The sequence below is a fragment of the Montipora capricornis genome, chromosome 9 (assembly GCF_036669925.1).
Source record: "Montipora capricornis isolate CH-2021 chromosome 9, ASM3666992v2, whole genome shotgun sequence".
NCBI lineage: Eukaryota > Metazoa > Cnidaria > Anthozoa > Scleractinia > Acroporidae > Montipora > Montipora capricornis.
The window spans coordinates 40147013-40165538 of NC_090891.1; the positions used below are offsets into that span (position 1 = coordinate 40147013).

Here is an 18526-nt window from a genome sequence, read left to right on the forward strand (position 1 = left end):
TCTGCTTTGCATCACGGGAAATGGGGAAGTTGGTATTTCCGTTTCCAATATGGCGGCCGAATTTGGGTAATTGACGTTGAGAGAAGAGCATATTTTCCATCAGAGATAGACCTGTTCTTTTCACATTTAAAAGAACAAGGCTCTTGTTACCAATGGACTTGATAAAGACGCCCAAGGTAACTTATATACCATGGTCGCTCATAAAAAACGGGCACGATTTTTGCGGCATTTCTAATGTTAAATTGTATGATTTATGTGAGAAAGACCGGGATTTTTTCAGTTCATTTCTTGGGTCATCGATAAGTTTAAAAAAATTAAAACTAAGGGAACAATGTCAATTTATAAATAATCTGATCGCATAAATTCTTTGAGATGGGAACTAACTTGAAAGCAAATTTCTCGGTTTATATATTATGTACTGTACGTATTAAGCACTTAATGACCGGTAGGGGAATAGTGAGTTTTGTTTCCTGTTGACCTTCAATTTCCCCCTCGGCGAACATTGAGGGTCTTGGGGAAACAAAACTCCCTGTTTCCTGTGGGACCAGTCATTAAGTGTTTTGTTGTACCCCACGACTGAAAATGAAACAAACTAAATATAACTATTATCCTTACTAGAATTTGGTTTATCAACAGAGTTGATGATGTAAATCGACCACCGTAAAGAGATCCTCTGTACGGTGGTCAATTTACATTATCAACTCCGTTGATAAACCAAATTCTTGTATACTACTTCCCCACCGACGCAGCACCACAGTTTCTTTAGAAACTACCCCTTCATTCATTTATTATCCTTACTAGTTTAATAATTATAAGTCAAATATCTCAAAATAATACGAATGAGTAACAATAATTTTGTTACCTTGTTACTTGCAACTTTTGTCTCGTATCAGTTGTATTTCTTCCTCAATTTGTACTTGAAAGGATTTTGTCGCGGCCATGACTTCAAAAAAACTTGAAAATTACTCAGATTTCCAAATTTTATTGCAAATTACGGTGGAAACGCTCACAAATTTGCCATGCTTTCAAGGCGCATGTCCTGATCATGTGCAAGTTGAAGGTTCAAAGTGTTGTTTCCCTAGAGAGTTAGTGAGTTTTGTTTGCCCTAGGGAGTTATGCAGTTTTGAGGCACGATATGTGATACGTTCTCGTCTAATAGAAAACTGCATTTCAGTTATATGAGGTATAACAAAATATTTATTCCTTGGCAGTTGACCCTAATGAGGAGTAAAATCAATTTGTGTTATGTTGTAAACTTTATGATAATATGTCCTTTTTTTAGGAGCAAAAGGGTTACGTAGATGCCAAAACTGCTTTGGATTTTAACAAATCAAAAGTGGTTCAGGATTGTCTGTGCTCTTGTCAACAACAATATTCATCATGACAGTGGTCAAAATGTTGTGGACTCACGAGGCACAATGCCAAAGAAAGTGTTTATTTTAGAGTACGACCAAAATCATGACACAAAGAAAGAGCAAGCGTTGTCTATAACTTTCTTGCAATATGATTGGTTTATTTCCCAAAATAAGTGTTCCTGATTGGCTATTACATTGAGTAACAAATTGACGCGAGCATGATGCAAGCAGCGCTGTCTAGACTCTTATCGGCAACAGCAAATTAGCCAATCAGATTGCAAAACTTCAAGCAATTGTGGTAAAAAACGTCTTTGCTTTTTCTACAGGTTGAGAATGTGCGCTTAATGACAAAACATGGGAAAAAGAAAGCAGCAGTGGGCACCTTGTATTTAACTGCCACTCATTTGATCTTTGTAGATCCAGACTGTTCTAAGGAGACTTGGGTAGGTTGAAGAAAACCAGTGTTTTGTAGAAATAAGATAAATCCCTCTATTACTGGGATAAAAAAGTATAGGTGTAACTTGTGTAATGATAAATCATTATTGAATGCAGTTTCATGTTTTCTGGAACAGTCAGGGTTAAGGCAAGTAAAACCTGCCAAGACTAGCTGATTCCATCAGCTGATTATTTCAGATATCACAAAAAGCGAATAGACCCATATCACTCAATGACGATTTTTCATGTCTAACCTCTCATTCAGTGTGAGGGTAGACGTGCAAAGACAATACAAAGACAAAGCCTTTTTTCCCCACAGACCCTAAAATGGCCTCTGAGTGATAAAGGCGAATTCTATGATAATACTGAGATTGTTTAATTATACATTGTAGTATTTACAGCTTGCTTAAAGGAAGACACCCATTCGTGTCTCTTCACTGTCTGTTCACTTAATTGGGTGACTATCGAGGAGTACCTCTGCCAGTGTGCCCAGGGTGATCAGCCTTGCAAAGTGGTCATATGATCAGTGAATCAAAACCTGACTTAAGGCTGTTAGTAGCTGCAATGTATAATAACAATGTTATAAGTATAGTACTATTGATTGAATTTAACTTTTCAATAACATCATGAATTCTTGATGCATAATAAATTATTATTCCTCTCATTCCCAGTTTATTTATGCATTTCTTCTTAGATACTCTAACCAGTTACCATAATTATTGTTTTTAGCGGAGCTCCGAAAGGTGCTCGCACAGAGCACCGTGGGTAAGAAAATATGGTAATCCATCTGTGTGAGAAACTTTGGTATTAGTCATCGAACAACCACCCGTACGTCCACCCCTCCAATGTATGCAACCTGCGTTTTTGGCAGAATAAATCTTCAATATTGGACAAACATGTTATGGTTAATTGACATCTGCCAAAACAAGGTATTTGCTGACCAGTATCACATGACCATATCCCGGGCTCAAGTTTAGAGATCATTGAGGTCAGCCTTTTTTTTTTTAAGTTGACCACTGACCAGGTACTGGTTTTTGATTGAATCATATGCTCAAGCCAGGTTAACTTATTATAAGAATAAATAACACTGGAGCTCCGCTTTTAGGCTTGGCTAAATCTATATATTAATCATTCCCATTCTTTTAAAAAATTTGACATAATGGTGAATTGAATATTTCTCTTGGTTTACGTGATCATTCCATCACATGGACAAAAAGATTAAACTATCCCCTTCGATCACTTGAAAATGTCATTAAGTTGAAAGAGAATTCTCAGTTAACTTTTCCTCAAATCTTTGTTTTTTTTTCACAGATCCTTCACTCTCACATTGCCTCAGTGGAGAAACTTCCTCTGAATGCTGGAGGAGCGCCATTAAAAATCCGCTGCAAGAATTTCCAGATAGTGACTTTTATGATTTCAAGAGATCGTGAGAGTCAGGAGATTTTTACTTGTCTTTTGAGCCTTTCTAACCCTGGTAAGCAGAATCATTAACAATTTGTTGAGCACGCGTTGGATATGAGATGATAAATAGCCAACAAGGCGTGTAGCTCCGAGTTGGCTATCACCAGTCTCATATCCAACAAGCGTGAAGGCAATGATTGTTTATTAAATTCCTTAAACTCCAAAAGTTTAGAAAGTATGAAATACGAGCGAAAAAAGCGAGCAAATCAGAGCAAAATCTAACCGTAACTGTTACTCATTTAAGAACAACTCAACAGTAATTGTGTTTTTGATGGTTCTGATAATGCTTATGTTAGTGACAATGGTATCATGAATTACATTCTGAGACACTAATTTAGAAGACTTTTGTAACATTGTGTTCTGTTAGGATCAACTGTTTCAGTCTCAACCGATTTAGGTTGAAGCCACTAAAATTTCCCAAAAGGGTTCTTTGAACTGGTAACTTTTTTGTATAGTTCTACAGGGTTGGTTACACTTTTCTGTAAGAATCAGTAGCAGGTGGAACCCCTTTTCCTCCTTTGAAAAACCTGAAAAAATACCAGTAGCAGCTAACTGTACTTTTCTGACTGTTTCAACGTGGTCTTAACCCATTGACTCCCAGGGGTTCCTCAAAATCGTCTGGTGTTTGACAGAGTAAAGTCTGGCCGGTTTAGGCCGGTGTGGGGGTTAAAGGGTTAATGCTGGTCTTATAAGTACAAACCTTACCAAGTAAAAGAATTTTCCAAGACAAAGAAGAAAATCTCAATCAATTCATAACTGATTAAGTCCTCAAAATAACACAACCTACTGTTACAGTATGTTTAAGGGTTGTTTTTTTTATGATAAGAGCACAATAAACATTGCTGCAAGGATTATTACATGAAATGCAAATCACCAGGATATGACTGACAAACCTCTCTTTAATCCCCTGATTATCACTATAAGAAAAGGAACCATTGTTTTCGATAGACGTATGCACGAATGGTTAGGTTGCTGTCACACCCCAGAGCCTTTTATACTGCACAAATTTTATTAATACCGGTAATTATTTTAATTAAAAGATGTGGCAAATACCCTGCAACTTTTCTCGCTATTCAGCTTCATAGATGTTTTTTCTCTTCTTAGTTTTTAGCATCAGAGGAGATCCAGAGATCCTGGCTTTTAGACCTATTCTCTTCACTAGCTGAAATAATAAATTATTTTAATAAATTGTTCCTGGAAGTCCCTGGTTCAACTTCCTACCTGCCTTTATAAATACCAAATTGTCATGAATTCTGTTCTGTCATATCATTGATACATTTTATTGGCACAGTGGTGAGAGCACTTGCCTCCCACCAATTCAGCCCGGGTTCGATTCCCAGACGCGGTGTCATAATTATGTAGGTTGAGTTTGTTGGTTCTCTACTCTGCTCTAGGGGTAATCCGGTTTCCCCTCTCCTCAAAAACCAACATTTGACGTGATTTGAGTTAATTGTTAATTTCAGTTTTACAGTGTCCTCAATTAGCCCTCCAGCACTTGAATGACTAGACACTTAAATAAAGTTCCTTTCCTTTCCCTGAAAAGCCTTAGTAGGGAGTGGTTAGTTAATATACATGTAGATATGCATACATGTATGGTATCTTTGTATTGTATCTGTTGATTAGCTTTGCTTGAAAAACCTGGAAAATAATTCCCATTTCCTTTTGCAGAAAACCTTGAAGACTTGTATGCATTTTCATACAATCCTATGAGTGAAAATCTCACTCGGTCTGCTGGTTGGGCTTTATTCGATCTTCATTCTGAGTATGCCCGCATGGGATTGCCTAACAGTGCGTGGTGTTGTAGCTCTTTGAACAAAGACTACCAGGTGGGTTTGACATTTAAGATTGATTTGAATAAGCTTGGTGACCTAGGATATCGTGAATAGGATTTTTTTTTTTAATGTAATGGCTTTTTTTCGTTTCAAACCTCAAACCTAAACAGAACCTCCACTCCAGAAAAAAATAACTTGAAACCTGCAGGAAATACATGTATTTGCAATCAAGTCTGATGGAAATTTTCTGGGACAAGACAAAGCATTTCTATCTGAAACATTATTTTGATAATCATGTTTATTAGTTTTTTGTTCAAATTTCCCCTTCGCACTACATTGTTATGAATGATATGATAACTTAAGTTGGTGTTTTATTTCCTCTTTTCTTATAGATGTGTGACACGTACCCTAGTGTGTTATACCTGCCTGCAGCTGCTTCCACTTCTGTTCTCATTGGGAGTTCACGGTTTCGTAGTCGTGGAAGACTCCCAGCATTATCATTCCTTTACAAGAAAACAAAAGTATGTTGCAATTTTGTTTTGTCTCAAGGTATGAAATGTGCAAAAGAATCACTCCTGAGACAGTTGCTTTGATGTTGTCATTTTTAACATGGGAAAGGGATATTATGTCATAGATTGATTGTAAACGAGTTGCATAGGCCTTGTCTATTTCATACCTTAAATCTAAGCTCAAAAAATAGGAGTGATTTGAAGCAAGACAAAATGTTGACTTGATTGAGATCCTAGTCAAATGTTAAGTACCCAATGATCAATATATTTTATGTAGTACACTGTAGAAAAACGATATTATTCAAGCCTTGATAATTGACTTACCTGTAAATTGAAAACCTTTTGTCCTTAAGATCGTTAGTCATTGATATGTTGTTTGTTGTTGTAGGCAGCAATTTGTCGTTCTAGCCAGCCATTGTCAGGGTTCAACTCCAGATGTCAAGAAGATGAGATGCTAATTCAAGCGATCATGAACACAACACCTGATGCTAAATACATCTATATCGTAGACACAAGGCCTAAGGCATGTACAATAGGGCATTTGATTTGCTTTCATTGTTCATTTCAGTTTGCAGTGTCCCCAATTGGTGCTCCAGCGCTAGAATGACAAGACACTCAAATAAAGTTCCTTTCCTTTCCTTTCCCTTCCTTTGTTACCAAGACTTCAGTTGAGTTCTTTATTAACCCATTCATCCCTGAAGGGGCCCCCATAAGTAAAGTCTCTGTTTACGAGCCAGAAGGCCCAATCAGGCCGGCACTTATCTCCGGTTTCATTAGCATGAAGCGACCTAGCAGTATTTCTACTTCCCCCTGGATGGGATGCTAGTTCATCGCAGGGTTACCCCCAACATTTTCGCCGGTACCCATTTATATACTTGAGTGGAGACTGAGGCACCGTGAGAGTAAAGTGTCTTGCCCAAGAACACAACACAATGTCCCCAGCCAGGACCCGAACCCGGACCACTCGATCCAGAGTCGAGCACTCTAACCACTAGGCCTCCGTGCCTCCCATTGACAAGTAAAATGGTCTAGCACTAAACAGATTAAAATCTATAAGTCTCGATCTTAGGACTGAAAGGGTTACAGGGTATGTGATTTTTAGTAGACCTTGATGTTGTTAAAAGTCTTGGTAGATAGATAACTATGCCTTATGCAAATGTACTGGTTGGTACCAAAGGCAACTTCCAAAAGTTGTCTTGAGCTACGACCACAGCCTGGATTTTTCCAAAGCAAATAGGTGACACTGTTATTATTTTTTCCTTACTGAAGTTGACAGCAGTAAAAGTGAGGCAATATCTCTTATATTCCTGATATGAGCTTTTCTGATAAACAAAACCTGTCCATTTTGCACCATCCCCTATTGGTTCACAACTGGTTCTCATATAAGAGTCCCTTCACATAAAGAGAAAACTTTTCTCCCATTTTATAACATTTTTCAAGGTAGCCACTTTTAATTAAAATCAAGGGCTTTGACTGTAGGATGAAAAGAGGACAAAATGATAATATTATTTTCCTTCAGTTTTTCCCTTGTTTGACCACGACTTGGGACAGCTTCTTGCAGAGGTTTAGCCCTGTTTGACAGTTTATGTGAAATAACAAAAATATAAAAAAAGTCACCTGTGATGGTCAAACATGGAACCCTTCAATGACCTTTCACAATAACTATTGTTGTTGTTTATATTGCAGCTGAATGCTATGGCCAACAAGGCTGCGGGAAAAGGATATGAAAGTACAGATTTTTACGAGAATGTGAAGTTCCAGTTTGTAGGAATCGAAAACATTCATGTGATGAGGCAAAGTCTACAAAAAATGACTGAGTGTAAGTATGACACAAAACTAAGTATAAAGCCAACAAGCTTTCATTATCATCATGTCTTTCTTTACCCTCAGATTTTTAGAGTAGCTTGGTGTAGCTAATTGCTCCCAGTATTTACCCGCCCAGCCATGACATACCACAGAGGACAGACCACAACACCGGGAACTCCATGCCCCGCCGCTCTTTGTGAATAGTGTGCGGGTTCTTTTACGTATCACAGGGTTATAGTCCTTATCTGAGAACACTTGAAAGTCTGACCATTTGTGAATGCAATTGCAAAGGCAGCACTTTCTCCTCTATTATTTAAAGACCCTGAGTTCTGGCCCCAGTTGTTCAAACAATGGATATATAGCGCTATCCGCCAGATAAATTGTTTAATCCACTGGATAAGTCATAGCGAACCAACTGCGCTATGCAATGGATAATGATTTATCTGGTGGATAGCACTATCCACCTTTTGAACAACTGGGACCTGGTCCAGCTAGAGTTGAACCCACAACCTCCCGCACAGTAGTCCAATTACTCAACCAACTGAGCTAATCGGTCATGTTTATCTTTCAGTGGTTTGTGAGACTCCAGACGTAACAGCAAAATCCTTAGTGAGTGGACTGGATAACAGTGGGTGGCTGAAGCATATCAAGGCCATCTTGGACACATCTGTTATTATTGCAAAGGTAATGGACATCATTATGAAAATATTTTATTTTTACTACAGATTGAGATATCACACTGACCAATTATCATTATTATTATCATTATCATTATTATTATTATTATTATTATTATTATTATTATTATTATTATTATTATTATACATGTCATGGATCAGGGCCAGAGGGTCTTTTGTGCCTGCTGAGATCAGCATTTGCTTAAGAGGCTCACAAGCTCCTAGGCGAGTCCACTTAGAACTGTCAGACATTGACTTAGATATTGAAAAAGGACATGCAAATATTTGTTAAGGCATTGAGAATGCTATTTCTGGGGAGCTCTAGCCAAAGCCGGGAACACTGAGCCAAGAAGTGGACTGTATATAGCTATTTAAAAAGCAGAGTTTTTTCCATTGAAATGTGTAGAGTATTTTTTACTATAATATAATTGTGAGACAAAGATTAACATATATCAAATACAAGGTGTTACAAATGAACCCAATGGGAACTCGGAAAAATCCGAGCCCCAGATGGGATTCGAACCCACGACCCTCCGTGATCTAGTACGGATGCTCTAACCGCTGAGCTACTGGAGACTCTATGGTGGGCAAGGGTGCAATGTGGGTATTTGACTCGAGCTGCATCATGCAGCCACAGAGCCAAATAGCGACTGACAGCATAGCTAATAACTGCATCACGCAGTCACATTGAGAGCATCATTGAAATACAGTTGCCTGTTATTATTATTATTATTATTATTATTATTATTATTTAGGCTGTTGCTGAGGAGAAAGTCAGTGTTGTAGTTCACTGCAGTGATGGATGGGATAGAACAGCTCAGACATGCTCAATTGCAAGCATCATTTTGGATCCTTACTACAGAACCATCCACGGATTCCAGGTAGCTTTAATAGTAAATATGTTAAAAAAAGGAAAGTTAATTTTAGAACTTTCAATGCCAAATATGACATTGGAATTATTATCAGTGCTCTTGTGCTTTGCATGCATTGTAATAATGTTAAATGGACAGGCAGCACCAAACCTTAAATTGAAATTGAAATTTAAATGAACAGTGAGTTAGATGAAAGTGAGCTTGTTCTATGGCCATAGAGCTCATTGTACACCCAGAACTGCAGAGAGTGTCCCGTTTACCTTACTCCCAGTGTTTTCTGCTTAAAATATCTGGCTCCTAGAAGAGGTCTCCAGGGGCCACTTTGGCCCTCAAGTGAAATTTTCTGGCTGAAACACTGTACTCAACCTGACTAGTGTCTAGAAAAACCAAATATAAGGATCCGATGTGTCCACTCAACTCTACTCTTCATGTATACATTACCCTGATGTCACTTTGTGTCATCAAAATTGAGCATGCATTGCATTGCATTACTTGCAGGGTCATTGAGACCTACCCTGATCATTGTGAGTGCAGCTCAGCTGAAGCTGCCTTGGAAGAGGGCGGTGATGGCAACCACTCCCTACATGTAGAATTATTAGTTAATTTTTGCCTGCCATTGCTATTTTTGCAGGTCTTGATTGAGAAGGAATGGCTTGCTTTTGGACACAAGTTCACTGACAGGTGAGGAAGCCCTAAATCCTGGACAAAATTGTGGAGACATTCTTGTCTTCCTTGTTTATATCTAAAAAACGTTTGTTGCATGTAGTTAATCTTAATATTACACCCTCCCATCTTCGTGTGTCTTCAAGACATTGCATGCACATTAGGGACTGGTCAAAAAGTATGGGGGGGGGGGGGGGGGTGGGCTGGAGCATTTGGAAATGTGGTTGATAAAAAACACATGGCCCACCCCCTCCCTTCGGCACAAAAATGACTGACCCACCCCTAAAGCAAGGTTGGAAATTACATGACCCACCCCCTAATATTAAAACATGCATTATTGGTTTCCTCTTAAAAACCCAATAAAACCTGTTCTGTGGGAGAGCCGTGACGAAGATTTTGAAGAGCAAGATATGATGACAGTTGAACAGGCCGAGCTTATGGATCAATATGTTAACGGTGATTTATAAAATAAGCAGAAATATCAAGACAATCCTAACAAACGTATTCAAAATACCAGAAACTTTTACATGGCAGTGTTACATGTATCTATTCAGACTGTTTTGTTAGTTCGTTTGTTTTTTCCATTTTACAAACCGTCATAATATTGATACCTATTGTTATGAAAAGAAATAGGACCTCGTGTTTCTTTGTTTGCTTTGTTTCAAGAATATATGTAACAAGTTACAACATAGGAGACCACACTAAGGCATCAGAATTTTAAACAGCAATGAAATGTACAAACAAAAATCGTACATTTTATTAAAATTGCATTTTAAAAAGGACACAACAGATTTGAGAGTATTTTTAGCAGTAATTTCAGCTGGCTGTGTTTTATATATCAAGACAGTGTGGTCAACTGTCCCGTTAGTATGAAGACTTAAATGTGTGCCCGTCTATGTTATAAAATAGGGTGACCCACCCCCTAAGGGTAGCTGAAAATTGCACGACCTACCCCTTGCACAAGGCTCAAAACCTCATGACCCACCCCCTCTCTGCTCTGGCCCACCCCCCCCCCCCCCCTATACTTTGTGACCAGTCCCTTAGAATATTATTTTATCTCTGGTTTTGTTTGTCATTACCATCTAAGGCTATGATAAACCACAGGGTAACCAGAAGTATTTTATATTAGTGTGATGTAAATACAAAGTAAGTACCTACTTTGTATTTAATACTATAGTAAGAATAGTAAAAATGTCAAATCTCACACTTTGTTGTTTTATTCCTCAAACTGTTGAAGGCTGGTTACCACGACTGGTGGAATTCTTGTGGAGCTTAGAACTTTTTTTCGTAGTTAGTCTGTGGAGGTTCCAGCACCCGACAAATAGCCTGACTTTGGCTGTATTTTTGTTTTTGTGATCTCATTGATTCATGCAGATGCCCTTCAGTCCAATCCAGCGAGGTAGACCACAACACAGAACATAGAATGCATCCATGCTCTTCTCTCCGCAAACAGTGTGTGGGTTCTGCAACGTCCCTCAGTCAGTTTACACCAAGAGTTGAGATATGGGCCTTTCGGTTTGCAGTTCTTATCCAAGAGACACAAAAGTCAAGACATTTCAATACTGATGATGATGATAATAATAGTCGAACCCGGGCTGCATTGGTGGGAAGCGAGTGCTCTCACCACTGCGCCAAGTGTATGTCAAAACGTGGTCTTTCTCTCCAGTTTTGGCCTTGTGTAGTGATTTACAAAGCATTGCGATAGGTGGTGAAGTCAAGTGGTCTTCTCTTTGTTTCCTCGCTGGGCTTAGAATTCACATTCCTCTTCACAAAATGATCTTTATGATCTGTAGTCGGAACGTGGAAAAACACAGTTCCGGTTCTAAAATGACAGTTATCGGAAAGTTGTTTTAATGGAGAAACTTTTCTTGTCACACAGGTGTGGATTTCTCCAGTCAGACGGGAAGGAGACGTCACCAGTGTTTCTGCAGTTCTTGGAAGGAGTTTGGCAACTGCAGGAACAGTTTCCTTTTGCTTTTCAGTTCAATGAGAGATTTCTTCTCACACTTCATGACCACTTGTATTCTTGCCAGGTAATTATTAAACAAAAACTGTTTTTTTTTTACTTCTTTTCAATTGATTAAGTCGCACACTTTACTCTCTTCAAAATGAAAAAAAAAATACTGTAAAAAAAAGACTGGATTGCGACAAACATCTTTACCAATCCTTGCAAAACCAGCTGACGTGGACAGGGAACGAATCAGAATTTAAAGTAAGTTATTGCACCCGGCACCTAGTGCGTGAAAACGTGTAAAAAAATCTCTGTTGGTTTTGTTTTGTTTTTGATTTGACTAGTCAGAACATGCAAAGAGAACTGAAAGAACCAATCAAAATTGGAGGAAGTTAAAGATGCCAGCGCCTTGCGCGGGAAAAGTTGTGCGAGCAAATCACATTTGTCAATGGTTTTGCTTCTGATCTTTTGACAAAGAGGTCATTTCTTTTCAGACAAGCATACAAACACCATGCCAAAAAAAAGGAGGTTCAACTTTAGAAGGAAATCACTCATAGGAGCGAGCTCTTAATTTGCTGGTACACTTTTTTTTCAGTTTGGAACTTTTCTTGGAAATTGTGAACGGGAACGCAAGGAACACAGGTCAGTTGAGTTGAAGAAGAATTGAGTGAAACATGCATTTTCAATCTGCCACTTTTCCTCCAAAAAAGGGAAAATCTTCCAGACGTCCAAGAATGCTTTGTACTTTATAATTAAAAAGCTGAATGCGTTCCTTTTCCATAAAAGTAATGCTGTTTCGGTAGTGTGCGATCTGAGATTTTACAAAGTTTCATTAAGGACGGTGCGTAGTATTATTATTGCGCATACGTTCTGCGCATCTCGAGATACTCTGTGTTTCCTATCGGTGATGCTTACTAATACTGGGATATTTTTGTGCGGTTCAAAACTATCCGGAAAAAGTAGATCTTAGTAAGTACTCTTAGTATCCAAAAAGAAAATTGGGGTTAACCATGCATTTTGGAGAGATGATTACGCTTCAATTTGAGAAAGAACGCGATACATTGCTTTGTATTTTTAAGTTTTTGACAATTATTATTCATGAAAAATGCGTGGTTACCCCCAATTTTCTTTTGGATTTCAATAACATTTGTTAAGATCTACGTGTCCTGCATAATCACACACCGGGGCAAAAACAATTTTAATTAGTAGGCACCAACCTTGAGGTGACTTGCTTACAAAATTAATTAAGATGCTCTCACGTGCATACGAATTGGTTTGTATCGGACCTATGTACTTGTTCCAGATTACCAGAAAAGACGTTTTCGCTGTGGGGTTACATGTGGAAAAATATTAGTGACTATGCAAATCCGCTGTACAGAGGAGGAGAGGAGGAGTTGATATGGCCAAGTACATCGCCTCAATCATTGAAGTAAGTTTTGAATCTCTTCTCAGGACTTCATAATTGATATATCTCACCACTGCGCCAATACTTCTCCCCCACAAAATGAAAATGTGGCCCTAGACTTATGTGTAGATGTGTCCCACAGAAATCAAATTATTAGCCTGCAGAGCTGGCTGGGTTTTTTTTGAGCGCGAGAGATTTCGAGCGGCGAAGTGGCGAGAAGGCTGGGTTCTTCCTTCCTTTCCCTTGCCCCAGCTTTCTTTCACGGCTTCGCTGGTCGAGATCCCTTGCGTTCCGCAAGAAACGACACCTACACAGGCTATCAAATGAGCAAAAAAATACTGCCCTCCTGACGAAATACTATAGTTATATTCTTAAGAGGTGTTTTCGTTGTTTTTACAGGTTTTGGCGTTCAATGTACAATCGATATGACAATGATATCCACCCACGAGAAAGAGTATTGGATTCACTCAGTAGTCTGATAGATCATAACGACTCCTTACAGGATCATATTAAGTTTCTTTCGTCTGTAAGTATAACGGGAAAAAAGCATACAAGTAAGAACAAGGGCCTGTTTCACGAAGGGCCTATTTACAAGCATAATGTGACAGATTTTCTTTCTCTGCCACCAAGCACTTGGTAACTGCACGCGGCTACTGAGAAAGGAAAGGGTCTGGAAAATAGAAAAAAATCAGCCAGCTGGATCCTCGGGTTGGGTCGTACCTCTTGTTGAACAGTATACTTCATTGGCTGCATAGTGTCGTACTTCCTATTGTTTTCTTTGCTAAATCCATTGTTATATTTCTTCGTTCTATTGTTCTTTTGGCCAATCCTGAAGCTCATTCAATGAGGTACGACACGACCCCTATCCTCGCACCAGGATAACTCTCTCTGCTTTGTGAACTAGAGTTACGCCTCTTCTATTAAAGACGACCTTGTGTCTACGAAGGCGGCGCGCTGAACTCGACGTGTTAGCCTCTTTTTGCGCTTCAAGCCGAGTTGCCCATGATCATCTCTTGTCAACGCGGCAACGATGATGCTTAAAAATCCAAACATCCTTACGTCCTCTAACTTATTTGTTTCAAAGGTCGACCATGATAATATTATTGATTAACAATCATTCCAGCAGTTGAGCATCGAGCTGCCATGCGGTTTCAAACTCTGGCCAGATCAAAACTCACGATCTTAAAATAACTGAGGAGAAAGTGCTACCTTTGCAATTTCATCTGCGAATGGTCAGACTTACAAACTATCAAGTCTTCTCGGATAAGGACTATACTGATACCGGAGGCCCCCTCTCAAAAAAATCTTCCAAGTTCGTAAGTTCCCTGTGGGACGTTAAAGAACCCACACACTGTTTGAGAAGAGTATGCGATGGAGTTCCCTGTGTTGTGGCTGTCCTTTGTGAGTGTATGGGTGGGTGGGTATAGCAGGTCCACGTCAGCTCAATAGCTGCCGAAACTTCAACCTGCTCAAACAAGTGAAGAACAAACAAACGGTGTTGTTACATAATCTTCTTTTGTTTGCTTGACAAAAAAAAAAAAAAAATCAGGGACATTCCGTATGTACGAATCCCCCATGTATTTGCTTCTTCCAGCTATAGTCCTAACATATGGGGGATTTCCGATATCCAGTTGGAAGCGACACTCCGTTGAAAACCGCTATAAATGAAACGCTGTTATAACCATATTTTTCTTTCTTCTTAGCGCATCGAGATGATGAAAGCATTTTGTAACTTCAGGACAGAGAACTGTAATTTCACTCCTAATGCTAGACACGATAACTGCATGAACATAAACGTGGTGAACTCGACATGCGAAACGTCTGTGGGCAACTCGAGAGCTTCAACCTCACTTGCCAATTCATTAAATGGCTTGGAACTGAACACAGAACGGCCCGACTCGCTTATTAGCGATCAGGATTCTCTATCGTCTTCGTTGCCAAGCGTCTGCTCCAGCGATGCTAGTTACACGAGTCAAGATAGTGGAATTGGAGGGACTATGCCAGATGGCCTGAAAATGACACTCAAGCGTCAAGGCCTGGCTTTGGAGGACTTGCTCGAGTCTGCACCACCTTTTGCTATTGATTGGAAGTCTGTTCGCGATGTCTTTCAGTGTTTGAACTGTGCATCTCCAATTGATTTTCTCAGCCGAAAGGTAATGTAACATTAAAAACTATTGGTTACATTCAAAGTAATAATAATAATAGTAATAGAAATAATAATAATAATAATAATAATAATAATAATAATAATAATAATAATAATAATAATAATAATAATAATAGAGCGGTTTTCAATTGATTGTCTAAAGTAATTAGCGAATTGCTTTGGTTTTGCTTTACTTCTTTCAGTGATTGGTTCAAAGTTCTCGCGCCACTTTTTCAACCAATCAGAAGTAAACCCAAGACCAATTGTGGCTTGTGCGTGCACATTTTCCCGCGCTTTGTGTCGCGTACTTGTAATTACTTCGAGTTTTTATTGGTCTGCTGGATTGTCTCCGTCCTTTTTGATTGGCTAAAGTAATAACTTTGGTTTTGGTTTTACGACACGCGATTGAAACTCGCTCAAATAATAATAATGATGATGTTGATAAGAATAATAATAATATTATCATAGTGCTAACTTTTAAATGTGACAACGATTTTCAATGTTGCAGACATTTTTCTGCAGAAACTTCTCCTTCAGTGCAAGTGTTACATGAAATGCAAATCTGAATATAAATATCTGATAAATGTTAATGACTACAAGAACAACAAAACGAAAATGTATGAAGCGTGCAAATCACAGAGATTGGACTAAGTTAATATGTGAAATTGAGGGATTGGAAGGGTTTTCCCACAGGATGTGTAACGCTTTTATCTTTAGCTGCATGGAAAGGTGTGCCGGCTTGATCAACACTGAAAGTCTTTGTTTTACATTTAAAAGTTATTGTCTTTCCTGCTCTCTTGACCTTTGGTGATTATAGTTAAATTCTTTATCCATTCTCCTATAACCAAAGCACCCATTGATATCTTTTTCTATGAAAGTGGCGCCCTTGACTTTTTACTCGCATTTTTCACTCGAATGGTATCCATAGAGTCTTTATACTAAAGGTCTGCCAAAACGTCTATGCAGCAGTTAATATACGGAGTTAAAGGTCATTTCACGTCGCAGATTTGCCGAAAGCGTGAAAGAAATGTACAATAATGAAAAATGCACACGTGCAGAGCGTGCGAAGCTATTGTTTTTGCTCATTAAGTATGCATAATTTGTGACGTTTTCGTTGCCGTCGCTTCGTAGCTCTTAAACTCCCTAGTAAGCACGGATGGCGCAGCGATGCGAGCACTCGCCTCCCACCAATGTGGCCCGGGTTCGATGTCCAGACTTGGCGTCATAGACCTCTCATAATGGCTGCCAAATAAAATATTCTTCTGTTTTAATGCTAATAAGCTTTTCTAGCCTCTTTACGATGAGCTAATTTCAAAAGAATTTTTGTTTTTAAATGAGGGGAGTAGGACTAATTAACATAAAGACAAAAGAATGTCAAGGTGGTCGCCATTTTTGAAAAGAAAAAAACCTTAAATAACAATGAGCACAACCAGGTTTGCTGAGCCCGCGAGACTGAGCACCCCCTGCAAACCATTGTTTTAACGAAAACCGCTGGTCAGCAACTTGGTTCTGGTATAGATGGTTTTCAATCACGTGATGAGTCGGCCATGTTTTCATTATAATAGAGTCAAATTCCCAAAAGGATCTTTTCTCTAGCTTTTTTTCTGTGCACCAACATGGCTGCTGTGACGTCAGGTGAAAACCATCTATATAAGTGGGTTGTTTGTTGGTTCCATACTCTGCTCGAGAAGATTTTTCTCCGCGCGCGTAAGCCACACACGCAATTCGCAAGCTGCTCCCGTCAGCTCATGATGTGTTGGCCTGTGGCTCCACCCGAGGGCGGACTTGAATGAGCGGGTGACGCATGCGTAAATGCTGATCTTGTAACCCCTCATTTTTCCTGATTTTACAACTTTACTCGTTTATATCTTTGCTTTCGGACGGTGATTTTTTTTTTCATTTTTTGCATGTTAGCTTAGCTTAATTTAAAACGTTTGTCTTTCAAATTTAAACAAATCTGTAGGTGGAAAAAAAGTAGACACATTTCAAAAAAACTAATTTTTCTGAAAAACTGACCTACAGATTTTGTTGAAGTTAAAACATTTTAGAGATTATTGCTAACATTATCTGGTAACGCTGAATGGGAAGATTTCACCGTCCCGTTTCTTCAAAAAAGACAATATATGTTGATTTTAAGACTCAAAGAAGTTCCTAATATCTTTGCCGTGGTAACGTTATTTTGGAGGAAAAGTATAACGTGAGGAATCTACGATGGTTACTTAATACCCTGGCCAAATTTTGTCTTGATATTATTACCCTAACTGTATCTAAGGGCAGAATATGTTTATTTATTTGAAAAAAGTTGAAACTATTTCGAGCCTCCTTAGGAACCAACCTGCGATTTGATAGAGCGAGTTTCAATCGAGTGTTGTAAAACCAAAACCAAAGGAATTACTTTAGCAAATTAAAACGTTCGGAGACAATCCAGTAAACCAATCAAAACACGAAGTAATTACACGTAGAGGACACAAATAGCGGGAAAATGTGCACGCACGAGCCACGATTGGTTTTGATTTCACTTCTGATTGGTTGAAAAAAATGGCGCGACAACTTTGAACCAATCAGTGAGTGAAGTAATGCAAAACCAAAGCAATTCGCCAATTACTTTGGACACTCAATTGAAAACCACTTTAATCAAGTTCCTTGTTATTTATTACTTTGTTCATTCATTTTCTTTTAACAGTATCACTGCTGGAACTGCGGGGATGTGTTCTGTAAACGCTGTCTTGACAAACAATGCACCCTTCCCGGACATTACTCTGACAATCTTGTTCCAGTGTGCAAGCAGTGTTACAAGATCCTCAAGAAATATAAATAAGATTTCATACCGCAAATAAAATCATCGAGGAACTCCTAAATCACATTTATTATCAGGGGCATATACAAAACTTTGCTTCATCAACCTCGGAACGGAAATTTGGATATAATTAGCAATGAATGTTGTACAGTCAATTTTTACAAAGGTCTGCAAGAAAATACATAAGAATTGAGCTAAAATTTGAACACGTAATTTGACTTGATGAAGCCCACTAGCCTACTTACTTGGCTTCTCATTGGTGGCTTTTCTTGAAGCGCATTAAATTTAATTTAACGATGAAATGATATATGAAATGAGTCATATTGAACTACGGATATGAAATCAAGTGAAGCTATAATCCTCGCGCTTATGAACGGAATTTTAGCAATTGCGTGGAGAAGCCTGAAAAATTCAGGACTTCAACGGGGTTTGAACCCGTGACCTCGCGATGCCGGTGCGATGCTTTATGGGTTCATTTGTTCTCGAGATGAATGAATCAACGATGAAATGATATATGAGTTGGGTCATATTGAACTGCGGATATGAATCGAAAAATCCAGCATAGTGTGATTTCATATGCGCAGTTCAATGACTCCTTTATATATCATTTCATCGTTGATTCCTTCATCACGGAAACATTTGAACCCACAAATATGACAAATGACCAGCTCCCAACA

General features: G+C 38.7%; 1 protein-coding gene across 1 annotated transcript; it reads left to right on the plus strand.

Annotated features, from left to right (window-relative positions):
* Nucleotides 1–20: 20 nt before the first annotated feature.
* Nucleotides 21–17910, plus strand: LOC138016844 (myotubularin-related protein 8-like). The gene is made up of 16 exons (XM_068864020.1): nucleotides 21–176; nucleotides 1682–1798; nucleotides 3102–3264; nucleotides 4920–5077; nucleotides 5416–5544; nucleotides 5921–6055; nucleotides 7219–7351; nucleotides 7910–8022; nucleotides 8771–8896; nucleotides 9519–9568; nucleotides 11430–11583; nucleotides 12097–12143; nucleotides 12805–12930; nucleotides 13306–13432; nucleotides 14610–15059; nucleotides 17736–17910. Exons 1-16 carry the CDS (start codon nucleotides 153–155, stop codon nucleotides 17868–17870), a joined length of 2187 nt encoding a protein of 728 aa, XP_068720121.1. The 5' UTR covers nucleotides 21–152; the 3' UTR covers nucleotides 17871–17910.
* The last annotated feature ends 616 nt before the right edge of the window (nucleotides 17911–18526 follow it).